At 36.0% G+C, this 19,280-nt stretch overlaps 1 protein-coding gene across 10 annotated transcripts in view; it reads left to right on the top strand.

Moving 5' to 3' along the window:
* The window catches only part of GPHN (gephyrin), a 297,146-nt gene that overhangs the window by 196,298 nt on the left and 81,568 nt on the right, over positions 1-19,280 (top strand). For all 10 annotated transcript variants that reach the window (XM_040600164.1, XM_040600163.1, XM_040600161.1 and 7 more), the window contains one exon: positions 562-696. In XM_040600164.1, coding sequence (XP_040456098.1) covers positions 562-696 — 135 coding nt within the window. The remainder of the gene's footprint in view (positions 1-561; positions 697-19,280) is intronic.

The following is a 19,280-nucleotide window of genomic DNA, read 5'->3' as shown; positions in this document are numbered from 1 at the left end:
AGCTTTTGCAGCACAAACCTTGTATCAAGAATTTTTGTAGCTGAAATAAAAGTCTTCAGTACACAGAATTAAAATTATTTACTCACTGCATGACGTTTCTTATGAAAAATTTTCTCACTGTGTGACATTTCTTCAGAGGTGTTCAGTCATTGCTAATAAATGGTTTTCTGTTCAGAATATTGTCCCCTAGTTAGAGAATGGGAAGTCTGCCTCCTGTCATGCCACAGTTAGAAATCGCTGTTGATCATTGTTAGGTTTGAAACAGAGGCTTAAGAGGGAAAACAATACTTTTATTATTTCCTGTTTTAGTATGTCTGATTCATAGGTTTTTCAGGATAAATGATATGTTCTGTGCCACTTCAGTTAGAATATAATCTTACATATTTGCTATGTATTTGTTACTGAAACTGTGAGCGAATGCCATTAACCACTGCCAGCACTGCCTATGAGGAAGTATGCAGACTGAGGAGAGGGATATTCCTACATTTTTGATGTAAGGTTTTGCATAATTTTGAAATACAGTATATTTTTTACTATTAATTCCATCTCTCTCCTTTTAAGATTCCAGATTCCATCATCTCTCGTGGTGTTCAGGTGCTCCCACGTGATACAGCCTCCCTCAGTACTACTCCTTCAGAATCTCCTCGTGCCCAGGCCACCTCTCGTCTCTCCACTGCATCCTGCCCAACACCAAAAGTAAGTACATTTATGCCTTGCAAGTTCCATGCTCAGACATGTAATCTATCACATTAATGTATTGCTTCTGCTGAACAAGGTTGGTTCGCATGCAAGGGTTGTATTATTCTAAGTAACAGATAAATGCAAGACAGTATAGTTCATACCGTGTGCACTGTTGCACAATTGTAATATGTGGGTTCACCAACGTGTTATGGTTACTGAAGTTTCATGTTATTTCTTGCAATATCAATCATGAAAATGAAATTGTTAACACCTTGAATGTCTTTAATAGCCCCAGGAACATAGAAAATCCTGCCACTGAGTAACGTTTTAAGCAAGTGGTATTTTGTCAACAAAATGTATGTGCAAATTTCTAGCCTGGGATGGGGCAGTTCTGTGCCCCGCCTTATTATTGTTCGGTTTAAGACACTCTCAGAACAACTGGTTTTGCTCAAACTTAGTTATTTGCTGCCTGACATTTGGAAACAAAAACCAGCCTAAATTGAATAGAAAGAAAGTTTTAATGCCAACCTTGTGGGATTATTACTCAGTTATTACTATTTAATCATTGAGGTGAACTCTATTATCTTCTCTTTTTATCAGACTTTAAATAGCATACATCAAAAACTAGGTGAATTGACCAGTGGCAAGGCCTGTAATGTTTACCTTCAGAGGATTCCTTTCAGCAGCAGAAAACTGTCTGAATTCACTTTGTGCGTTCACATCGCAAGGATCTTTCTGTGGCACTGGATGCTGACATACTAATAGACCCATAACAGATGGTAAACAATAGCATTCTTCCTCATCTAATTCACAATCCTTGAAGGTTATTCTGCTTCCTGAAGTGATTGCCAGCATCTGCTAGTTCTTCTTTCCTGCTGTCTCTTTTCTTTTCTGTCAGCAAACAAGGTTTATTGGCAACCACCCATAGAAATGTTTTGGTTTAGCCTATGGGATTGTTTTATGCAGTACTCCACTGTAACAGAATCAAATTATTCTGATGGACAGCATACTTGAACTTCATTATATAGTCTGCTTTTCTTAAAAAGATGTTCAGTGAATTCTGCCTGCAGACGGGTCCTTCATTTTTTTGCTAACAAATTGTCACTTCTCTGATGGCTTAAAAATAAAACCTCAGAGAACTCAAAACTCTTATTACGTTAGAACACTCAGAGCAGAAGAGTGATACGAAACAAAAACTGCATTGAGTTTTATGCCTGTTAACAAAACAAAGGTGTCCAAAGAAAACCAAAAGAGACCAGTAACAGGCATAAGAGACAGCACTGCTATGAAATAGCTCTAGATGAAGCCTGTATATTTTCAGGAAGGTTATCACAATGGGAAGGAGTAAAGCTTATCTGTTGTGAAGCAGAATGCACTCCTCTAGACTGTCCTCAAAGATTCAGAGATTACAGAAGGAAACTACAAGAACTTCAAAACAGATTAAAAATCTGAAACTCTTCTTCAGGAAATCAGTTGAGATGAGCTCTTATAATTGGATTATACTTTGTTATTTCATGTTAAGCCCTGTTTTTCATGTGTTACTGTAAAATTAGGGTTTTGTTCAAAATGTATGAGACTGCACCACTTTTATAACAGGAGTGCCAAGGAACATCTAGCTAGTCTAGCTTTTCTGTGACATCTTTTGAAAGTGGGTGGTACAAGCTGGTAACAGGGAAAGATCTAGGAAAACCCAGCTGGAAAATAAACTTGAAGGGTAATCTCATCTGTTGCTATTACCTAAAGGTTGGATTTTGCACAAAACTTTAAGCTTCTTTGCCCCTTAGAGAGCTCTTGGTTCAGTTTAGTTTGTTTTTTTTTAAATAATAAGTATTCATTATCTTTTTGTTCAGTCCTTTTCAGTACCCTCAAATTCTCAGATGTCATCTGAATTTGTCAAGAAATATGGTTCATTCATATTCTTCAAGATACTCAATATGTCTAAATGTCTTTACTTACTGTGTTTTTCCTTCTGGATCCTGGCTTTCTGATAATGCAATATGAAGTAAATTTACAGTGGACCTCTTGATCCACGCAGTGGTGAGAATAAAGATAAATTGTACCTCAGCATCCAATTGATATTCCAGGGTGGGTTTTTTTCTTCTTTAATCTGCAAGTGTGTATCTTCAGTATTCTCATTTGATGGTTTAGGAACTCATTTCAAGGCTCCAAAATGTGTATGAAATGAAACAAAGGAGAGGAAGTTTCAGAAAGAAAAACGGTTCAGTTTTCTTTGTTTATACATACTGTCTGGAGTGGTGGTCTAACCATAGATCTAGTGGCATTATACTTCTTTGTCAACTGTATATTCCAGTTTATTTTGTTGTGCCATTTTCTTGGGGTTTTGTTTTGTTCTAAATGTATATAAATCTTTACATCTCTCTTACTGAATTTGCTGAATAGGAGAAAGTTGTGTGTGTCAGAAAAAAGATCGAGCTTCTGCAATGACAGGAGCAGAGCTATTGAATGAATGTAAGTAGCAGGTTACTAACGCATGGGGGTATTGGAGAGAAGGTATGGGAGCATGCTTTATTAATGTTCCTGATTGATCAGTTAGGAGAGGTCTTTACCTTTTCATAATTATATACTGGAAAACCTGGTGATGTTTATATATACACACAGATCATGTGGATAAAATACAGGATTTAATTTTAAATTTCCTTTACTTTTTACACTTTATCTTCCATGTTTTCTGAAAATCTCTTTTTCTAACAAAGTAGTAAATGATGAATATTGAGTATTGAGAGCCTGTATATTTCAATGAGTCCTCAAAAGTTTAATTTCTTTTTAAAAGAAGTAGTTAGATTTTTCACTGTAGCCTCTTGGGAGGTCAGAACTTCTCAAGACAAATTTCCATTGGAACTGCTCTGTCTGTCATTAGGTGCATCCCCAAAACTAAGCAAGCTTGCTTCTGTTAGCTTTTAATAGATCTCTGTAGAACACCTTCCTGGTTCTCTAAATTGCATTTGAGTTTCAAGCAAAATCTACTGTGGCTCAAAGAGCATTTAAACCATATTTATAGTAGATGGATTCACATATAGAAGCAATCTAAGTTTTACTCAGGGGAAAACTGCACTAACAGACCTCCTTTTTTCAGTCATTCAACCATAAAGTTGATAGAGAGGTTGTGACAGATATTTTTATCTTTTACAAAATAGTTTTGGTCATTTTAAAGTTTTACTGTTTTCTCAACAAAGTTCGGTGAATTTGCTGAATAACTCATGTACAAAAGTTTAGGATGAGACAGTGTGGCTTGCAGATTTTTCTTGTGATTTCCAGTAGCTGCTCAGATTCCAAGTTCTTACTGTATTTTGGTGTGTTTGTGGTTGGGATTTTCATGAAGTTAAATGCAACCTTCTTTTCAGATACAAAATCAATACACTACGTAGTTTAAAATACCTGTTACAAATATGGAGATATTTTTTTGTGTTCCCAATAATGTTGACTCTTGGGGCTTTTTTTAAACTTAGGGTATAAAATTTATAGATCTATAACTTCAGATAACTTTAAAGAATGTATCCAGAGCAAATGACTGAGTCATCCTTTCAAAATTCTAATTTTGTTCTACTCTTAGGGAGATGATACTAGTACAAAAGAAAATCACAGCTTTTAAGTTGAAGTCTTCACTTCTCCCATACATAAATGATGTAATCAACATTTTAATTTTTGGCAGTGTTGTGTCTCAAAGTCAAATGAAGCAAATACAGAAGGCCAAGGACAGATTTTAAATTATCACCAGGAATACATTTCAGGGACAAGAGGTGTTTAAAGTATTTCACTTTGCAATCTCATCAATCTCACTGATGTTCAGTTCTTCCACTTCAATGTGCAAGGTTTCTTTCAGTGTTATCTTTGATTATGAAGGATCCTAAGGAACTTCTATACTATAGTACTTTTAAAACAAGAGCGTGGTTTGTTTTTTTTTCATCCTGTTACTTCATTCCCTACAGTCCTTACATTCTGCTTAAGAATAAGTCTCTCTCTACTTTATTTGCTGGTTATCTGTCCCTTCCCTAGCTATCCATTTTTTAGTTACATCGAATCAGACAAAACCCTAGGTGGTGGTAAGTTACATCCTTACGTATTTGTAGTTGTGACAGGTAGCTCTTAATTCCTATGTAAGAAAAGTCTGTAGGCTCTATCTTACAACTAAAATGAGCAAGCAAGGCTGATCTTCAGAAGTTTTTTAGATTCTAGCAAGACTGTTGTCCAATCTGTCCACCACTCCATTCACACCTTCTTTGTAGCATAGTATGTTTAGTTCTGCTAGCTGATCACTTTCTGTAACTTTCTGTAGCTGTCTCCTATTAAGAACTGTTATCTGTGTCATTTGTAAGTTGACATTCACTTAAAGACCTAATAGTCCTAAAGTAAAAAAGCACGATACTTGTGGCTTATGTAAATGTTTCAGTTGCAGAGAATTTCTGAAATGAAAAAGCCTAGAAAAATACATTAAACATTTAAAAAAAATAAAAGGCTGATGAGAATTATTTCTGTGGCAAAAAATACTTTATTATCTCAATCATCTCTCATGATTGCTGTCAATGAGAAATTATGCTTTGAACACCTGTCATGAACCATAGTGTTAATGTTGAATGTGCAAGTTTGTCACACAGTCAAATGAGTTACAAATTAATACTAAACCTAATCATGATTTATGCTTTCAGTCTAGTGTTGTGACTTTTAGTATACAACTACTATGTGAAGTAATGACATTAGCAGATGGGAGCAGGTAGAGTTGAGAAGATGCTTTTGTATCAATTATTGTTGCAGATTTTTCAACAGAAGAAAGATCAGGTTGCTTACCAGAAATTCTTAGTTAATAATAAGATGCTGTTCAGGACATGATTTGGCAAGATGTTTTATCCATAGGGTAGATATTTTGTGTACATTGAGTGCATTAAACTTTATATTTGTTAACTTGATTCCTACTAGTTCTTCTTAAGGTGGTCATCAAGGTGAAAATGCTATGGAAAGTGTGTAAATAAATCTTGATGTTTGTACACATACACTAAATGCCCAAGTAAAGTTTTTTCTTTTTTATTTATTAAGTTTGCATAGGAACTTGCTTGACTTAAGTAGCAAGTGCTTTAGCACAGCTGTTTAGCTGTGATATGGTTGAGGAGCATGGAAAAATGCAAAGAATGTTTTAAATTGTTAGGATGGCCTTTGTAGAAGAAATCGCACACCAAGTAGTGCAAGGGTTTCTTGCTTTTTCTTGTAAAACAGGTAGCTGTTTATAGACACATGGGCCTAGTTAGATATTTGATCTTGCTAAAAATACCAGTGTTTTCTTGATTATGTCTGGGTTTTATGTCCTCTTAATTTTTTTTTTAGTGCATATTCCAGGATTACAAAAAAATGATATTTAGTGAAAAGTTGCTGAGAGAATGTAAATTGCAGTAGAAAGAAGCCAGCGTGGCCTTAAGCTGAGGAATCCTGCTTACTAACACACACCAATCTACTGTACCCTCCTAGGTTCTCCTCAGCACAGTGCAGCAGTGGTTTTCAAATCAGTTACTAACTAAGATACTAGAATATTTTCCAGATAGTCATTGCCTTTTTTCCTCATTGTGTAAAGTCCTGGCAAAACATTGGATGATTGACTCCTAACAAGTCTTATTTGTTTACATTTTGGTGGTGGTTGTTGTTAGTTGAAAATACTGAATACCACAGCTTCAGAACTGAGACATTGTACCTAAGAAAGAAGCAGCTTTGTATGCTTAGGATATCAAAAAAACCCAAATACATCATAAATAATAAAAGCAAAGTCTACTAAAATCCTTTCTGAAATAGAAGATTCCCTTCATAGGAAGACTGAAAAATACTGGGGTAGGATTTTGGGGTTTTTGTTAGTACCAAAATAGACCTATCAACAAGTCACTGGAGAGGCAGAATGAAAACTCGTGTCATCAAGTTTAAGATGAACATAGAACTTCAGTAGAGGTATTTACTTGACTTACTTTTATTTATCATATATCTGTTTTTTAAGTAGTACCATATTCATTGATAATATTTGTTGGTAACTGGAATCTGTATTGAATAATATAGCAGTGGCAAAATCCAGTTCCCTTCCTTGTCTTATGCCCAAGAACTGTTTATACCAGGGCTAAAGAAGAATGTTAGAGCAGTTGGGGTTTGGCTATCCAGAACAGTTCTTGAATTCATAGAATCAGCTGCTTTTCAGACTTGTTACATACTGAATCATATGAAAAGCTCTAGTGTGTGAAATTTCCTTATATTTCTCTTTCTTAGTCACCGGTTGGTATTTTATTAAGCTACGGAATTCCATTCTTTTTCCTGAGTCCAGTGAACTTTCAAGCATGTCAGAAATAAGCTTCTCAATCTTTCCCTGAAAATAATTCTTTTTTCAAATTTAAACTATCATCCAGAAGAGAATAATCTTTCAGTACAGACATCATAGCTTACACGTGCATTGCATGAGTTCTGATCTATATACGCTTATGCTGCATCAGCTTGTCAGTTCCTTCTTGAAATGTTTTTTCCAATTAGTTTTGGGGGCAAGAGTTTTTGTTTATTGTTATGTTTTTTCAAAGGCCAATTGTTGGGCTTTTTTTTCAAATTCTAGTAACTTCAGTTTGGCATTACTTTAAGAAAAGGAAAAGATGTGCATCCTTCTTGCATTAGTTTCCTTACCTCACCTTTTTGGTTCCTATCCAAAATAAATCTCTGGTTTGAATTCTGATGTATCACAAGACAAGGGGTTTTGATTTTGCTTATTGGGTTGTTGTTGGTTTTTTTCCAAACAGCAGTGTAGCTACATCTGTCTTTCATCCAGTTTCTTCATATAGAAATCACTGTGAATTCACTTCTACAGAAATACTTGCTAGCTCCATTTTCAATATATCTGTTCTGGCTTTTTGAATGCTTGTTGAATCTTTTGCTGCCTGGTGATCGTTTTGATGTCTTGCTGAGTTGGCCTCCTGGAGCAATATTGACTTTCCACCTCCATTCCTTCTCTTTTCCTTGGGGATCTTAGTTCTTACTACCTGTGCCAATTGATTTATTTTTGTTTCGTTATGAAATATGATTCCAAAAGGAAAACTATGCATCTACGTGCTGAATTTTTATATAGCCATAGGTTCTGTTTGTAGGAATTGGTTTTCTACTGCTCCTCTTTTTTAGCACTTCAGTCTCTGCCAATCTGTAATTTCAGCCATTCATACATTAACCTGATCATAATCAACAGCTCGGGCACGGGCAGGCTTTCTTCTGTTCCTTCACTGACTATTGACATAATAAATAATCCATATCACTTACTGCTGTGTTCTTTTTTTGATAAAAGGATCAGAAATTTTAAAAACATACTTTCAAGGATAGACAATGATCCTCTTTCTTCTAGTTACTTTCTTACAATAGTTAATAATTTAGTGACGATGTAGCAAAGTTTAATGCCATTTATTATAGGACAGGTAGGTGATGCTATTTTAAAACAAAAAGTATTTCAGTCACACTTTCATATCTACATACTCAAGAGCACGAAGATACATGCATTCAGTAGTCTGTCCAGCATTCAGACATCCATATATGTGTACCCATCTGTCTGGTCAAGATTGCTTGAAATGATGTGTAGGACATTGGGCACCAGCTATCAAGTTCTCCACAATTTCTCTAGGTTTCTTCTCTACACTGGTATCCATAAATTCAGTGTCAGATGTGCCTTATATATCCTGTTTAGGATCTGACAGTTAAAGGGATATTTATCTCTCCATCTGGTTCCACTTCTTGAGTTTGCAAGATTTGCTCATGGACCTGTGTTCTCCTTATTTAAACCTGCTTTTTATCATTCAAACATCATATTTCAGTGGCTCAGCTCTTTGTTTGGGTCTGAAAATTGTTTTAGGTTGCCCTGTTTTACTGATTGGGTATCCCCAGAAGCTGCATGAACTTAACTGTGCTGTGAACTTAACTGAACTACTAATATGCCTGACATCAACATATTTTTCTCATATCACTTATGCTATGTTTTCTGGTGCTTTCACATCCATACATTTCCATTTTTTCTCTACCACTTCTAATATATCTGTTATTGAAGGAGTATTCTTGTACAGAAGTCTGTATTTGCTTGCTCTTGAAGCAAGCTACTTGCATGATATCATATCATGTTTCTATAGATTTGCAGTGTAATAATAACAATCCCGTTTCATGTGCACATGCAACTCAAAGTGCTGTAAGGAGTGGTGGTAGTCTAGCAGCAGCAAGCAGTTATCTATTCACAGGAGCCAAAACTGAAATTTAGACCAGGAAATATCTTTCAAGTCTTGCTTGTTACTGCGGTTACTGTATCATTTGCAGTAAAGGTTTGCTGGTTCCATTGCAGAAGTAGGTGGCATCTACCTGATGTAAGATTTGAGAGAGAAGCAAGAACCTAAAGCACAGGCGTTGCTTTTCTCATGGATAATATAAATATCAAATTGCCTTTAAGTTGCAAGTTATTTAGTGAGTGTACTAGTACTCCCTGAAGTCTAGTTTCACCTTTGGAAAGGTTTTTAGGAAATAAAGGAGTTAAAAGTAAATGGCACCTCCTGGTTCTATGAACCTTATCTCCTATTTTGGGCAATATCTAATACTTTTTAATGTTGTAATATGTAATACCATCTAAAATTTGCAAACTGAAAATAGTTTTCCTCTCTGCACAGCTGTCTCCAGCCCTGTTTTAGAACCTCATTATCTCCTTGGTCAGTGCACTCAGTTGCCTTTGTGCCACTGTTGGCCTTTTAACTTAAATAGACCAATCTTTTCTTGATCATGTGTTCATTTCTCAGACTGACTTATAAAGGGGATGCATAGAAACTTTCAGGTTTCATTTTTATGAATTACCTAAGTCAAACTCCTTCATATTTTAAAAAAATCTCCTTCAAAGGTTTTTTTCCTGCATTTGTTGTAGATTTCACCTTCATTAGAGTCACCAAAACTGTGTATCTGCTTATATGAGATTTTAGTGGTGTTTTGTACAATAGATTTTTAATCTCTGTCTTTTTTCCAACTGTAAAATCTTTGCCCATGCAGCAAAGATGCTTGTTAGTTCAGAACTTTACATTAAATTTCACTCCATTCTTTTACAGCAATCTTCAATGTTATCAGATACTTGCTGATGAGATTACTTCAATATTCTGTAATGATGAAACCTCCCATATTTATCTGAGAACCCTCCTAACTTTTGTCTCAAAATCATTATTGAAAATACTAGATAAGGTCAGTTTCTACATGACTCGTTTGCAAACTGTATTCCAAACTTCTGTTCCACCTGTTTCTCTTTCAGCAAAATACATTGTTACCTTCCAGCAAGCAATTTCCTTACCCTGCCTTTTTACTCCTATATGTTCCTGTCCTACATTTCATCTGTTTATAAGAGCAGTTGACTCAGAAAAAGTAATAGAGCTTTATACTAACTCTCATTGATTACTACACCTTTGTTCCCATGTCATGTATTATCGTTCCTAATCAAAGTTCAGGCAAGGTATTATTCTTTATTACTTACTCTACCCTAGATGCCTTCCCGACCTGAAATCATACTATTTCTACTTTCTCTTTTTCTGTTTGTATGTTTAAGGAATCTCTTACTCCTTGTTTTAAATTACTTTAACTCCATTTTGTACTTAATAATGTCTAGCTTAGACAAAATCTTTTATTTTCATGTCTGCCAGGCTCTTTGTCTAGACCTAGTAACCTTTTTGGCATGGATTTTTGTTCTTCTGCGCTCAAGAAAACAGAGACAAAGTATTTCAAGAGTTTATTTTTGTTCTGTCAAGGTATCTTCAGTTGGAACAGTGTTTTGGAAAAAGGCTAACCAAGGTGGTCGTTTATTTCCCTTGGTAGATAAAACTATTGTCTGTTGATACAGAAAAATGTATTTTTCAAGATCAGTCTTATTTGAATTGAATACCTGTTCACTTTGGGTTTATTGCATCTGTATTAAAAATACTTCTCATTTGGAAGCCAATCTATCTTCATGTAGTTAAGCAATCAGGCAATTTCATTATAGTATGAAACTGCAAAGTTATTCTTGGTCTAATGTGATCACAGAAACAATGTCCAAGGAGTCAGTTGTTTATCTAAAAAACAGATTGAGCCTGAATGCAAGACTCATGTAGACCATTAACTCTGTGTGTGTGTGTCATCTGATTTTGCATGGCGCTTACAAGATACCTTCTACAAGACATAGGAGATGTAGACCTCATCTCAATTTTAAGATTATTTTTTTTGTATTTTATATCAAGGTCTTGTTTCTTGTACCTTTATTGCCCAAGCAGAAAGGCTTTATCTTTTACAAAAAGCTAGTTCTCAGAATCATGTTACAGTTGCATTTATAGGTCAGCACAGCAGTGCATCAAGTGTGAATATAGTCATTCATCTGTTTATCTTTCCAAGACAAAACATTGTCTTTTAGGACTTAGCCTGAGCAACTGCTATCAGAATTTAAAAGTTTTATTCATTAAGTAGATTCTTACACCATATTGATTCCCCAAGTTTTTGAACTGTAGCTATTTTTAACAAGTATTTCCCCAGAAGGTTTTAGAAGAACATACAAGATCCTCTCTCTTTAGCATTCTTCTGCCAAGTTCCCGTGCATTATTTACTGGCTGGTAAAGGAAAACATTCAACATACTTAGTATGTGGCCTAGTACCTCTTATATACCTGTTGGCGTGTGTAATCCTCATTCTGTGCCTCTCTATTGCTCAGGATGATTGGGTTTTTTTTAAAAAAAATCTCTGTACATGTGGGTACACATAATTTTTTTGTCACAGCTGAGCCTAGGTACTGTGGAACCATACCGGAGGGGTATGTGTACACCATGTCATTGCTGCTTTACTTGCTTTTTTGGTGTGGTTCCATTCTATCGTTCTAAGCACAATAAATGACAGTTCAAAGTACCTCAGATGAGAAGTAGTCATTAAGCAATGAGATGAGGTAAGCCCTATAGCCAATTTATCCAGAAAAGTTGGAAAACATTATTGTAATCCCTAACATACCAAGTCCATTCCGTTAAGTAGTCCCATTAAACTGTAGCAATCACTAAACATCAACACACAGTACTAGGAAATCAGAAAATAAAGGTGTTGGAAAAGATAATAGTTTTTAGAATTAAGAGACAACTGTTCTTTTATCCAGCCTTCTCATAAACAGCCATTTAAAATTTGTTAATAAAGTTCATTCTGTTAAATTCAACTTCTTTGGGTGCTTACCCATCTAATTGCCTCCTTTCTCACAAAGTATGTTAGAAACCCTTTATTTTGTAACTCATGTAAGTCTTAGGTCAATGCTTATCCAACTCTGTATCCTGGATCTCCAAGGAGAAAGTTGTGCCACTTTTTGTTTAGTAAAATATTGGTCATAGGTTGTTCTCCCTGCTTTAATTTTCTATGAAAAGGGAGAAGGCACTGAAGTGCTCCAGGAAATTGTCCCATTTTGAACATCAGCAATCAGTTTAACTAGTGTTGTTTGTTCCGTGAAGAGATTGCATAAGAAAATACTATTTAATTTTTTCTACATTTCTGCTTTTGTAAAATTAGTAAACTGTAGCAGCACAAATCATGACAAAATTCTGATGACATGTTAAAATGTGATTTCAGAATTGTGTGATCATGAAGATATTAGTCCATTCACAGATTACGTGTTGAATTACAATAGTAATGACAGTGATCCAAAAGAATCCCCGTATTTATTACATTCAAAGCTTATCCTTAATGTCTGAGATTAATTGCCTCTATTTTGCTCACCAATTTAGTCTAATTTTAAAAGGCAAAATACATATTGTCTCTTCAAAAGGGGCATTTATGAATACAGTAGAATGTGATTTCTTCAGTTTTGCTGTTTGTTTGAGAGGAAAGATGTGGCTATTTATCTGTTTCTGATCACTTTCACTGTAGCATTGCATGTTCTTGGACAAGAACTTCTGTAGGCATTTATTGATGTTTACATTTACTGAAACCTGCATATATTTCAGTAGAGAGCTGTGTATTTAAACCAGCAACAGTGGTGACTGTAGGAGTGTATTTATGGGAAAAGTCTATGACAAATTAGGGATCCTTAAGGTGAGAAATTCGAAGCACTTAAATTTGGAGCTTATTTCTCTCCAATGACTGTTTTGGAAACTGGGCCTTCCACTTGAATGCCTTAAAGTAGATCTATGAAAATCATCCCATAAGAAACAGTAACAAATTTGGCAAGATTTCAAACCAGCTGTTGGCAATCTGTCCTTCAAATTTGCACTATTCATTACAGTTTCTCTATTAAGGCTGGTTTTTTTTCTTATAAAAATATTTTTTCAAAATGTGAGGAATGCCTTTGAGCAAAGAGTTCTATGCGTTGGCATGGTCGTTCATTGCAACACTTCCTTTGCTTTATGAAGTTCCCAGGCAGCCTCCTTGGACAATAGTTTAATTCAACAGCACCATCAGTGTGAACAAAGGTTGACCTTGGTCACTTCCCAGATTACTGTTAGTATCTATCCACCTAAAGGTCATATTGTTTTAAGCTTCTGCAAAGTAAATTGAATCCCAGATCTTTCCACCTTATCTTAATCTTCTGAGGTTATTGTCTCACTGCTTTAATTATGTGTTTCCTATAGCTTTGATGGATACACCCTTTCCCAGTGTCCTTACCAACCCTTCCGCTTCTTTTTCGTGGCTGAACTCTTCAGGATGGGTAGCTGTGAGGAAATACATGTGACAAGAAGTGTTGCACAGGTTTTCCAAAAACAGCCTTGCCTAGTCAAAAGGATAAAGTACAGGATATTACAGAAATTTGAGAACAGACCTTAAATGCACTTGTCTTCAACAAGATTTACTCTTCCCTTTAAAGTCCCGCTGGCCCATCTGTTTTCAGAAAGATGGGATTTTTCTTGTTATACTAAGCCCCAGTGCAAACAACTCTCCTTTAATTTTGCTGCTGAAAGTGGTCGAAGAGAGCAAATGCCTTAGCTGGTTTGCGTTATAACCTACCCATCCCACCATCGGGTCACTTCTAAGTGACTTCATTGATGCAACAGCTTTCACTGTGACCACCAAGGTATCTTTGATAGGAGCTGGCTTAGTGTCTAAAAATGTTTAAAGGACCCTGTCTGCCACTGAACTATGAACAGCCCTATAGGTGCTGCAGCTTTTAGAACTTCAGTTCAGCTTAGGGCAACAAGGTAAAAGAGCAGCACATTCAGAAGTGAATCATCAGTTTGGGAAAGGTATGTGCAAAGAATTCAAAACTTCACTATCTAGTACTTACCACATTTTTATTTTTTCCTTAAATATGAACTTGTTCACTATTTGCCAAGACAGATTTCTGGTATATGTGACAGATGTTGGAATCAATGAGGCTGCTGGCATGGGGGGGGTGGGGCAGGCAAAATGTGCCAGCAGCCGGTGAAAAAACGTTCAAAGCAGGGCTGAAATGAGAGGACTGAAAGTATTGAATTGAGGAGAAGTTACCTGTAAAGGTTGAGTGGTAGAGCGAAAAGAGTATAGAACAAAGCTGTATTTGTGTGATGAGGCTGCAGGGCTTAGAGTGGTTTGGAGAAGGGTAGGAAGTAGCTTGGAGACAGGAGGTAGCAATAGCTTTATGAGAAAAGAAAAGGTCAGGAAGAACTGGGAGAGAGGTAGCCTTGACTGGGTACAAGGGTTTGGGGAACAGATACGTGACGAGAGAGTTGTGTGGCTGAAAGCTCTGGCAGAAGCCAGGTCTGGAAACCGTACTGTAAAACTTGGTCCCATTATGTTTGTGCATGTGTATTCCCTATATAATAAAATGAAGCTTACAATATTTGAACTTAATCAGCTTTCTTGGTGCAGTCTGGTCTCAACAGCACACCGCTTTGTGCAGGCTAATTGCACCTTCTGTTTGCCAGCATTCTTTACAATCAGTGGGAGCCCTTTGTGCAATTTCCATACCATTCCCATTGGGCTGGGCATGCCACTGCCAAGAGTAGCCATTCGGTTTTGTTACTCATCATTTATAGTCTCTTCATGTCTTGGGCAACATAAAGCCTGTGTATTTTGTTAACTGCATAGTGAAAGTAAGGACCCAACTCTCATATGCCCAGAGCTCCAGTTCGAATGAGATTTAGGACATTAAATCACTAAGAATAGTAGTATAATAGGTAATGTTTCTATTTATTGTAGTGTGTTTTGCCCTGGCTGTGCATTTTACCTACCAACTTTTAGATTTGATTTCTGACCATTAAATTTCACTGAAGTCAATAGATATTTTTAAAGAACAAGGCTGCCACATGTTGTGTAAAATAACCAGTGTACTACAAAATCTCCTGTATAAGGACATGGTTACATTATCTTTGCCATTATGTGTGTTAACAGAGCATTGATCTGGTGATGATATTAATGTACTAAACTACAAAACTGCAGGAAAATATCATTACTTTTTGCTGCTGATTGGTCCACTTGCACTGTATTTATTCCCTCATCTGCACATGGAATGACAGTGTGAGTAGTAGTGCCCTGTTTAAAAAATTAATGTAAAACTTAAAAAGAAAAATATGTGGGTAGTGTGAACAAAATTTATGATGATATGATAATTACATTTTATTGGCATTCATTAGCATTCATGTACATCATGCTTTTGTAGTTTTACCATTTTCAAGAAGTGCAGCAACCCTAATAAAACATTTATGCCTTACTGCAGTATGATGCATAGGTGTGAATATGTTTATTGGTTGAGGATATATGTCTTTGTTACAGAAGCTTGTATTCCCTTTGTTTGAAAATACTCCCCATTTATTTAGGAAGCCACATCTAATTGGTGTTTGTCTGGCCTAAAACTGGAGAAGTAAAAATACTGTCAAGTGCAGGTCTATTTTTCATGCATGAATTTAGAAGTTATACATAATGCATTTTTTAACTTAAAAGAAATTGATTTGCTGCAATATTAAAAATATATTAAGCTCTTTGTTAGCAATAGAGACTTCTCACTTGATGTAGAACATTGTTCTTATTAGAGAAGAGCATTGTAGTTGGAGATCAGATTTCTGTATCAGAATTTTCCACTGTTGATCAGGCAAGTAAAGGTTGGAAAAAACCCCACCCATATTGGCATTTTATTATATATTTGGATGTTGGCAGTCACAGTCCCCAACATCAAATTTGTTGACAAGCAGCATGTAATTAATTCATTAATTAAAATGACTTCTTGCCAGCCATGGAATATTTAGTTTATCCCTTTTTTTCTGGACATCACTGTCTTTCACTTATCTCCAGTTTGTTTTATACTGTGAACTTTGACAAACATTGCTAAGGGTCAGAAAAAACATTTTCCATCTTCATATGATCTAATCTCCTTTGGATTCATTTCCCTTATGTGATCTGGCCAATACATAATGTTTTTTGTTCCTGGCCAGCTGATGTAAAATCATGGCCAGTTGGGTTATACTTTTGAGATACTTTTTGTTGTTAATGTGAAATATGTGAGAATTTGTGTGAAAGAATTCAAGAACATTTTTCTGGAACAGAACGGTGTAATAATATGCATAGCATAGTTTTTATGGTTTCTCTTCATCAATTGGACCTCCTTCTTCCATAGTGGAATGCACTATATCAACTTGAGGAATCTGCAAGCTTCTGATAACAAATTGCTGATGACTCCTAAATATCCCTGTACTTAATATACTGTATTTTTCTAAGCCCCTTCCTGGGGGGCTCTTTGAATACATTACAGTTCATATTTAGTTTCTCTACTTTAATTTTGTATGTCTTCTGGATGCATTTACCTTTAAGATCATTTTAATGTTGTTTTTCTACACCCACAAACCTTTTCACTGAATCATAGAACATCTCTTTAAGATACAACAGACTGCAGAGAGGTTTATCCCATTGTTGTTCTTCCATATTTTGCCTTGGTCAGTTGAGTGGCCCTTGGAATGGGGGGCAAGGGGGGGGGGGGGTGGCAGGCAGGCAGGAATGCAGATTTGGAGTGTATTGTGCAATTCTGAAGGAAGCAAACCAAAGTATGAACCAAATTGCATCACATGCACAGTTTTGCTCTAGGTTTCCAAAACTGATCATTCCTTTTTTACTATGATGGCCCTGCAATTTGAGATTAGATGGTAACTGGAAGGAAGTAATAACAGTTAAAACAAGAAAAACAAGGGGGGGGGGGGGGGGGGGGGGGTGTCGTCTTTTCTCATACCATGTACAAAGTTGTGAATTTCACTGTTTTGCAGCCAAAATCCTGCTTTAAAAAGGATCACTTCATAAATATTTATTAACAATATGTGTAGTCACATTGACAAACATGATGTGAGCAAGTTTCATGACTTAGGATTCAGTAGAGGATATTCACACCATTTAACTGCACATCCCCTAAGACATCCTAAGTTACGAGGGCAAGGGAACTTTTGGTTAGGTGCAATGTCAAGAAGCTGTGCCTAGAAGCTGACAGGGACTATTTTTGTGTAAGAAAAGAGAAAATGTTTGTCAATGCAGTTGTCGGGGATATATGGGATAACACATATGGCAGATGCAAAAATGTTTATTTGCAGACCCACTGGTGTGTAATGTTCCACAAATAATATTAATAGTTTTCTTTAATCGTCGTTTATCATTGATCTCTCAGGTAGTGGTCAAGTGGTAGAACAGTATGTTTTTTCGTATGTGTACAGCAAATAAACTGAACTTGATTTGGATGCTGTGTAGTATAATCTCTTGCTTTTGATTAACATGATTCCAGCATCGCATGCCCAGGCCATTGAATAAGGAAACATCTTTTTAAACTACTGCTGTAAAGAGTTTCCATTGCTAGTGTTGCACTTGCTCAGTTTCAGAAAGAAGTAATTCAATCATATCAAAAAGGCTTTGTCATTATGAACCATGTATGTGTTAGCCAGCATTTTGGAAAAAATCTGACAGGAGTTTGGCTTTTGATGAATGTGGATATGCAAACTCATTTCTGAAGGCTTTAGGTCCTGCAAAACTCCAGTTTCTTTATCAGAAGCAGTAAGCAGGGAAACTTTAGAGTATCAAGGACAAGGTATATTATCTGAAAGGGGAAGGAGTCTTAAGATAGATAGTCTTAAGTATTTGAGGCTATTTCTCCAGTTGTGGAAATCTTGCTTTAAACAAATTCAACTAAAGCCAGAATCTCAGATTAGCCTGTTGTTCAGAGCTGTTCTTTCTTTATGATGAGTATATATGCTTAAGGTTAGGTCTTTTAAATTCTTTTTTCTGAAGTAAAACCAGGGAGAAACAGGGACGTTTTTTAGGAGCTGTATTAGAAGGCAGAGGTATAATTATGAAATCATATGTGAGACTTCTGCTTAGAAAACAGTTGTGTCTGTTCTTTGGTACCAAAGTCTTTCACTCATCTAACAAGTTCATTAAGCATATTTGAGCACTCCACTTTGCTCACTCTTTGGTTCTGATTTTCCTGCTTCCTATCTCATTGTACTCCCATAACTCCACCTTTTTCTTCAGATATCAGGATAGGGACACCTGTGACTAATCTTCAGTTACCAGCTCCTGCTATTATTCCTTTGTGAATAAGAAAGGGATGTAAATATAATGCATTTATCTTAACTGTCAGTGCATTATACCCTGCCAGTTTCCTGGAATGTTCCCTACACAACACCTTTCTTCCTTCATTACATTGAGTATCTTCATTTTCCTCCTTCAGAATGTTCAAAAACCTCATGTCTTTCAGGTAACATTTTGCCAATAAGTACTTAGTGTTGGTCCTGCCTCATCTCTTAATCCACTCATTTTGCTTGTGTTGTGGTAATAAAAAAAAAACAAACAACAAACCATAAAACCTGAGGCAGAAAGATTTGTTTTCAGTGTCATTGTTGAGGTTCTTTTTATTAGTGCTATATTTTGCTTAGCAGTATTGTTTTAATTTTACAAATAAGTAATAGAAAAATCAAAGGATTCATTTCTAGATCACACAAGTGACTGATCGGGACAGAAGTATACGGAAGTATACATACTTCAGTATACATTTAGAACACGTATGTGCACATCTTTCATTCTGATCTTTCATAGCTACACGTGTTCATCTATGATGGGGTTCTTGTGTCTAGCTGAGTTTCTGAAAAACAAGAAGTGTTTCCTGAAATACTAGCTTATCAGTCAGCTTCTAGAACATCATACAAGAGTTGACCAGAGAGAGATAAGGATATACCTGAATTCCTTTCTATGGCATTTGCCATGAAAATTTAAAAAAAAGGGGGTGGGAGGGGGTGGGGGAGTGTGTAATTCCTGCTGTCCCTTGCTTTCTTGGCAATACCCTATTTAATTCCCAGAACAGATGTAGTATAACTTGTGCAGTACTTACATCACTCTCTTTCATTCCTTGAGAAGCATCCAGGCTGCATTCTGCAAGGTTCCTGTGGAAAACATGTTATCATGTATATTGACTGTGCCATGGATGTAAAACAAGAGTTGACCTTAGGCTACCTTGTGAGCATTTATAATTTCACTGCTCACAACGTACAAATTGCGTATGTATTCCTCTATGTATTTTGAAGAAAGAAAGAGTAAATAATGTCAGTTATATACACCTGTAATATCTCCAATATCATTTATGACTGAATCTTAAACCTTCAGCACAACTTGAGCAGCCACAATACCCACATTGGTAAGTA

This window comes from Falco naumanni, chromosome 7, assembly GCF_017639655.2.
Source record: "Falco naumanni isolate bFalNau1 chromosome 7, bFalNau1.pat, whole genome shotgun sequence".
Taxonomy (NCBI): domain Eukaryota; kingdom Metazoa; phylum Chordata; class Aves; order Falconiformes; family Falconidae; genus Falco; species Falco naumanni.
The sequence above is the reverse complement of the archived record's forward strand: the minus strand, read 5'-3'. Positions and strand labels throughout refer to the sequence as shown.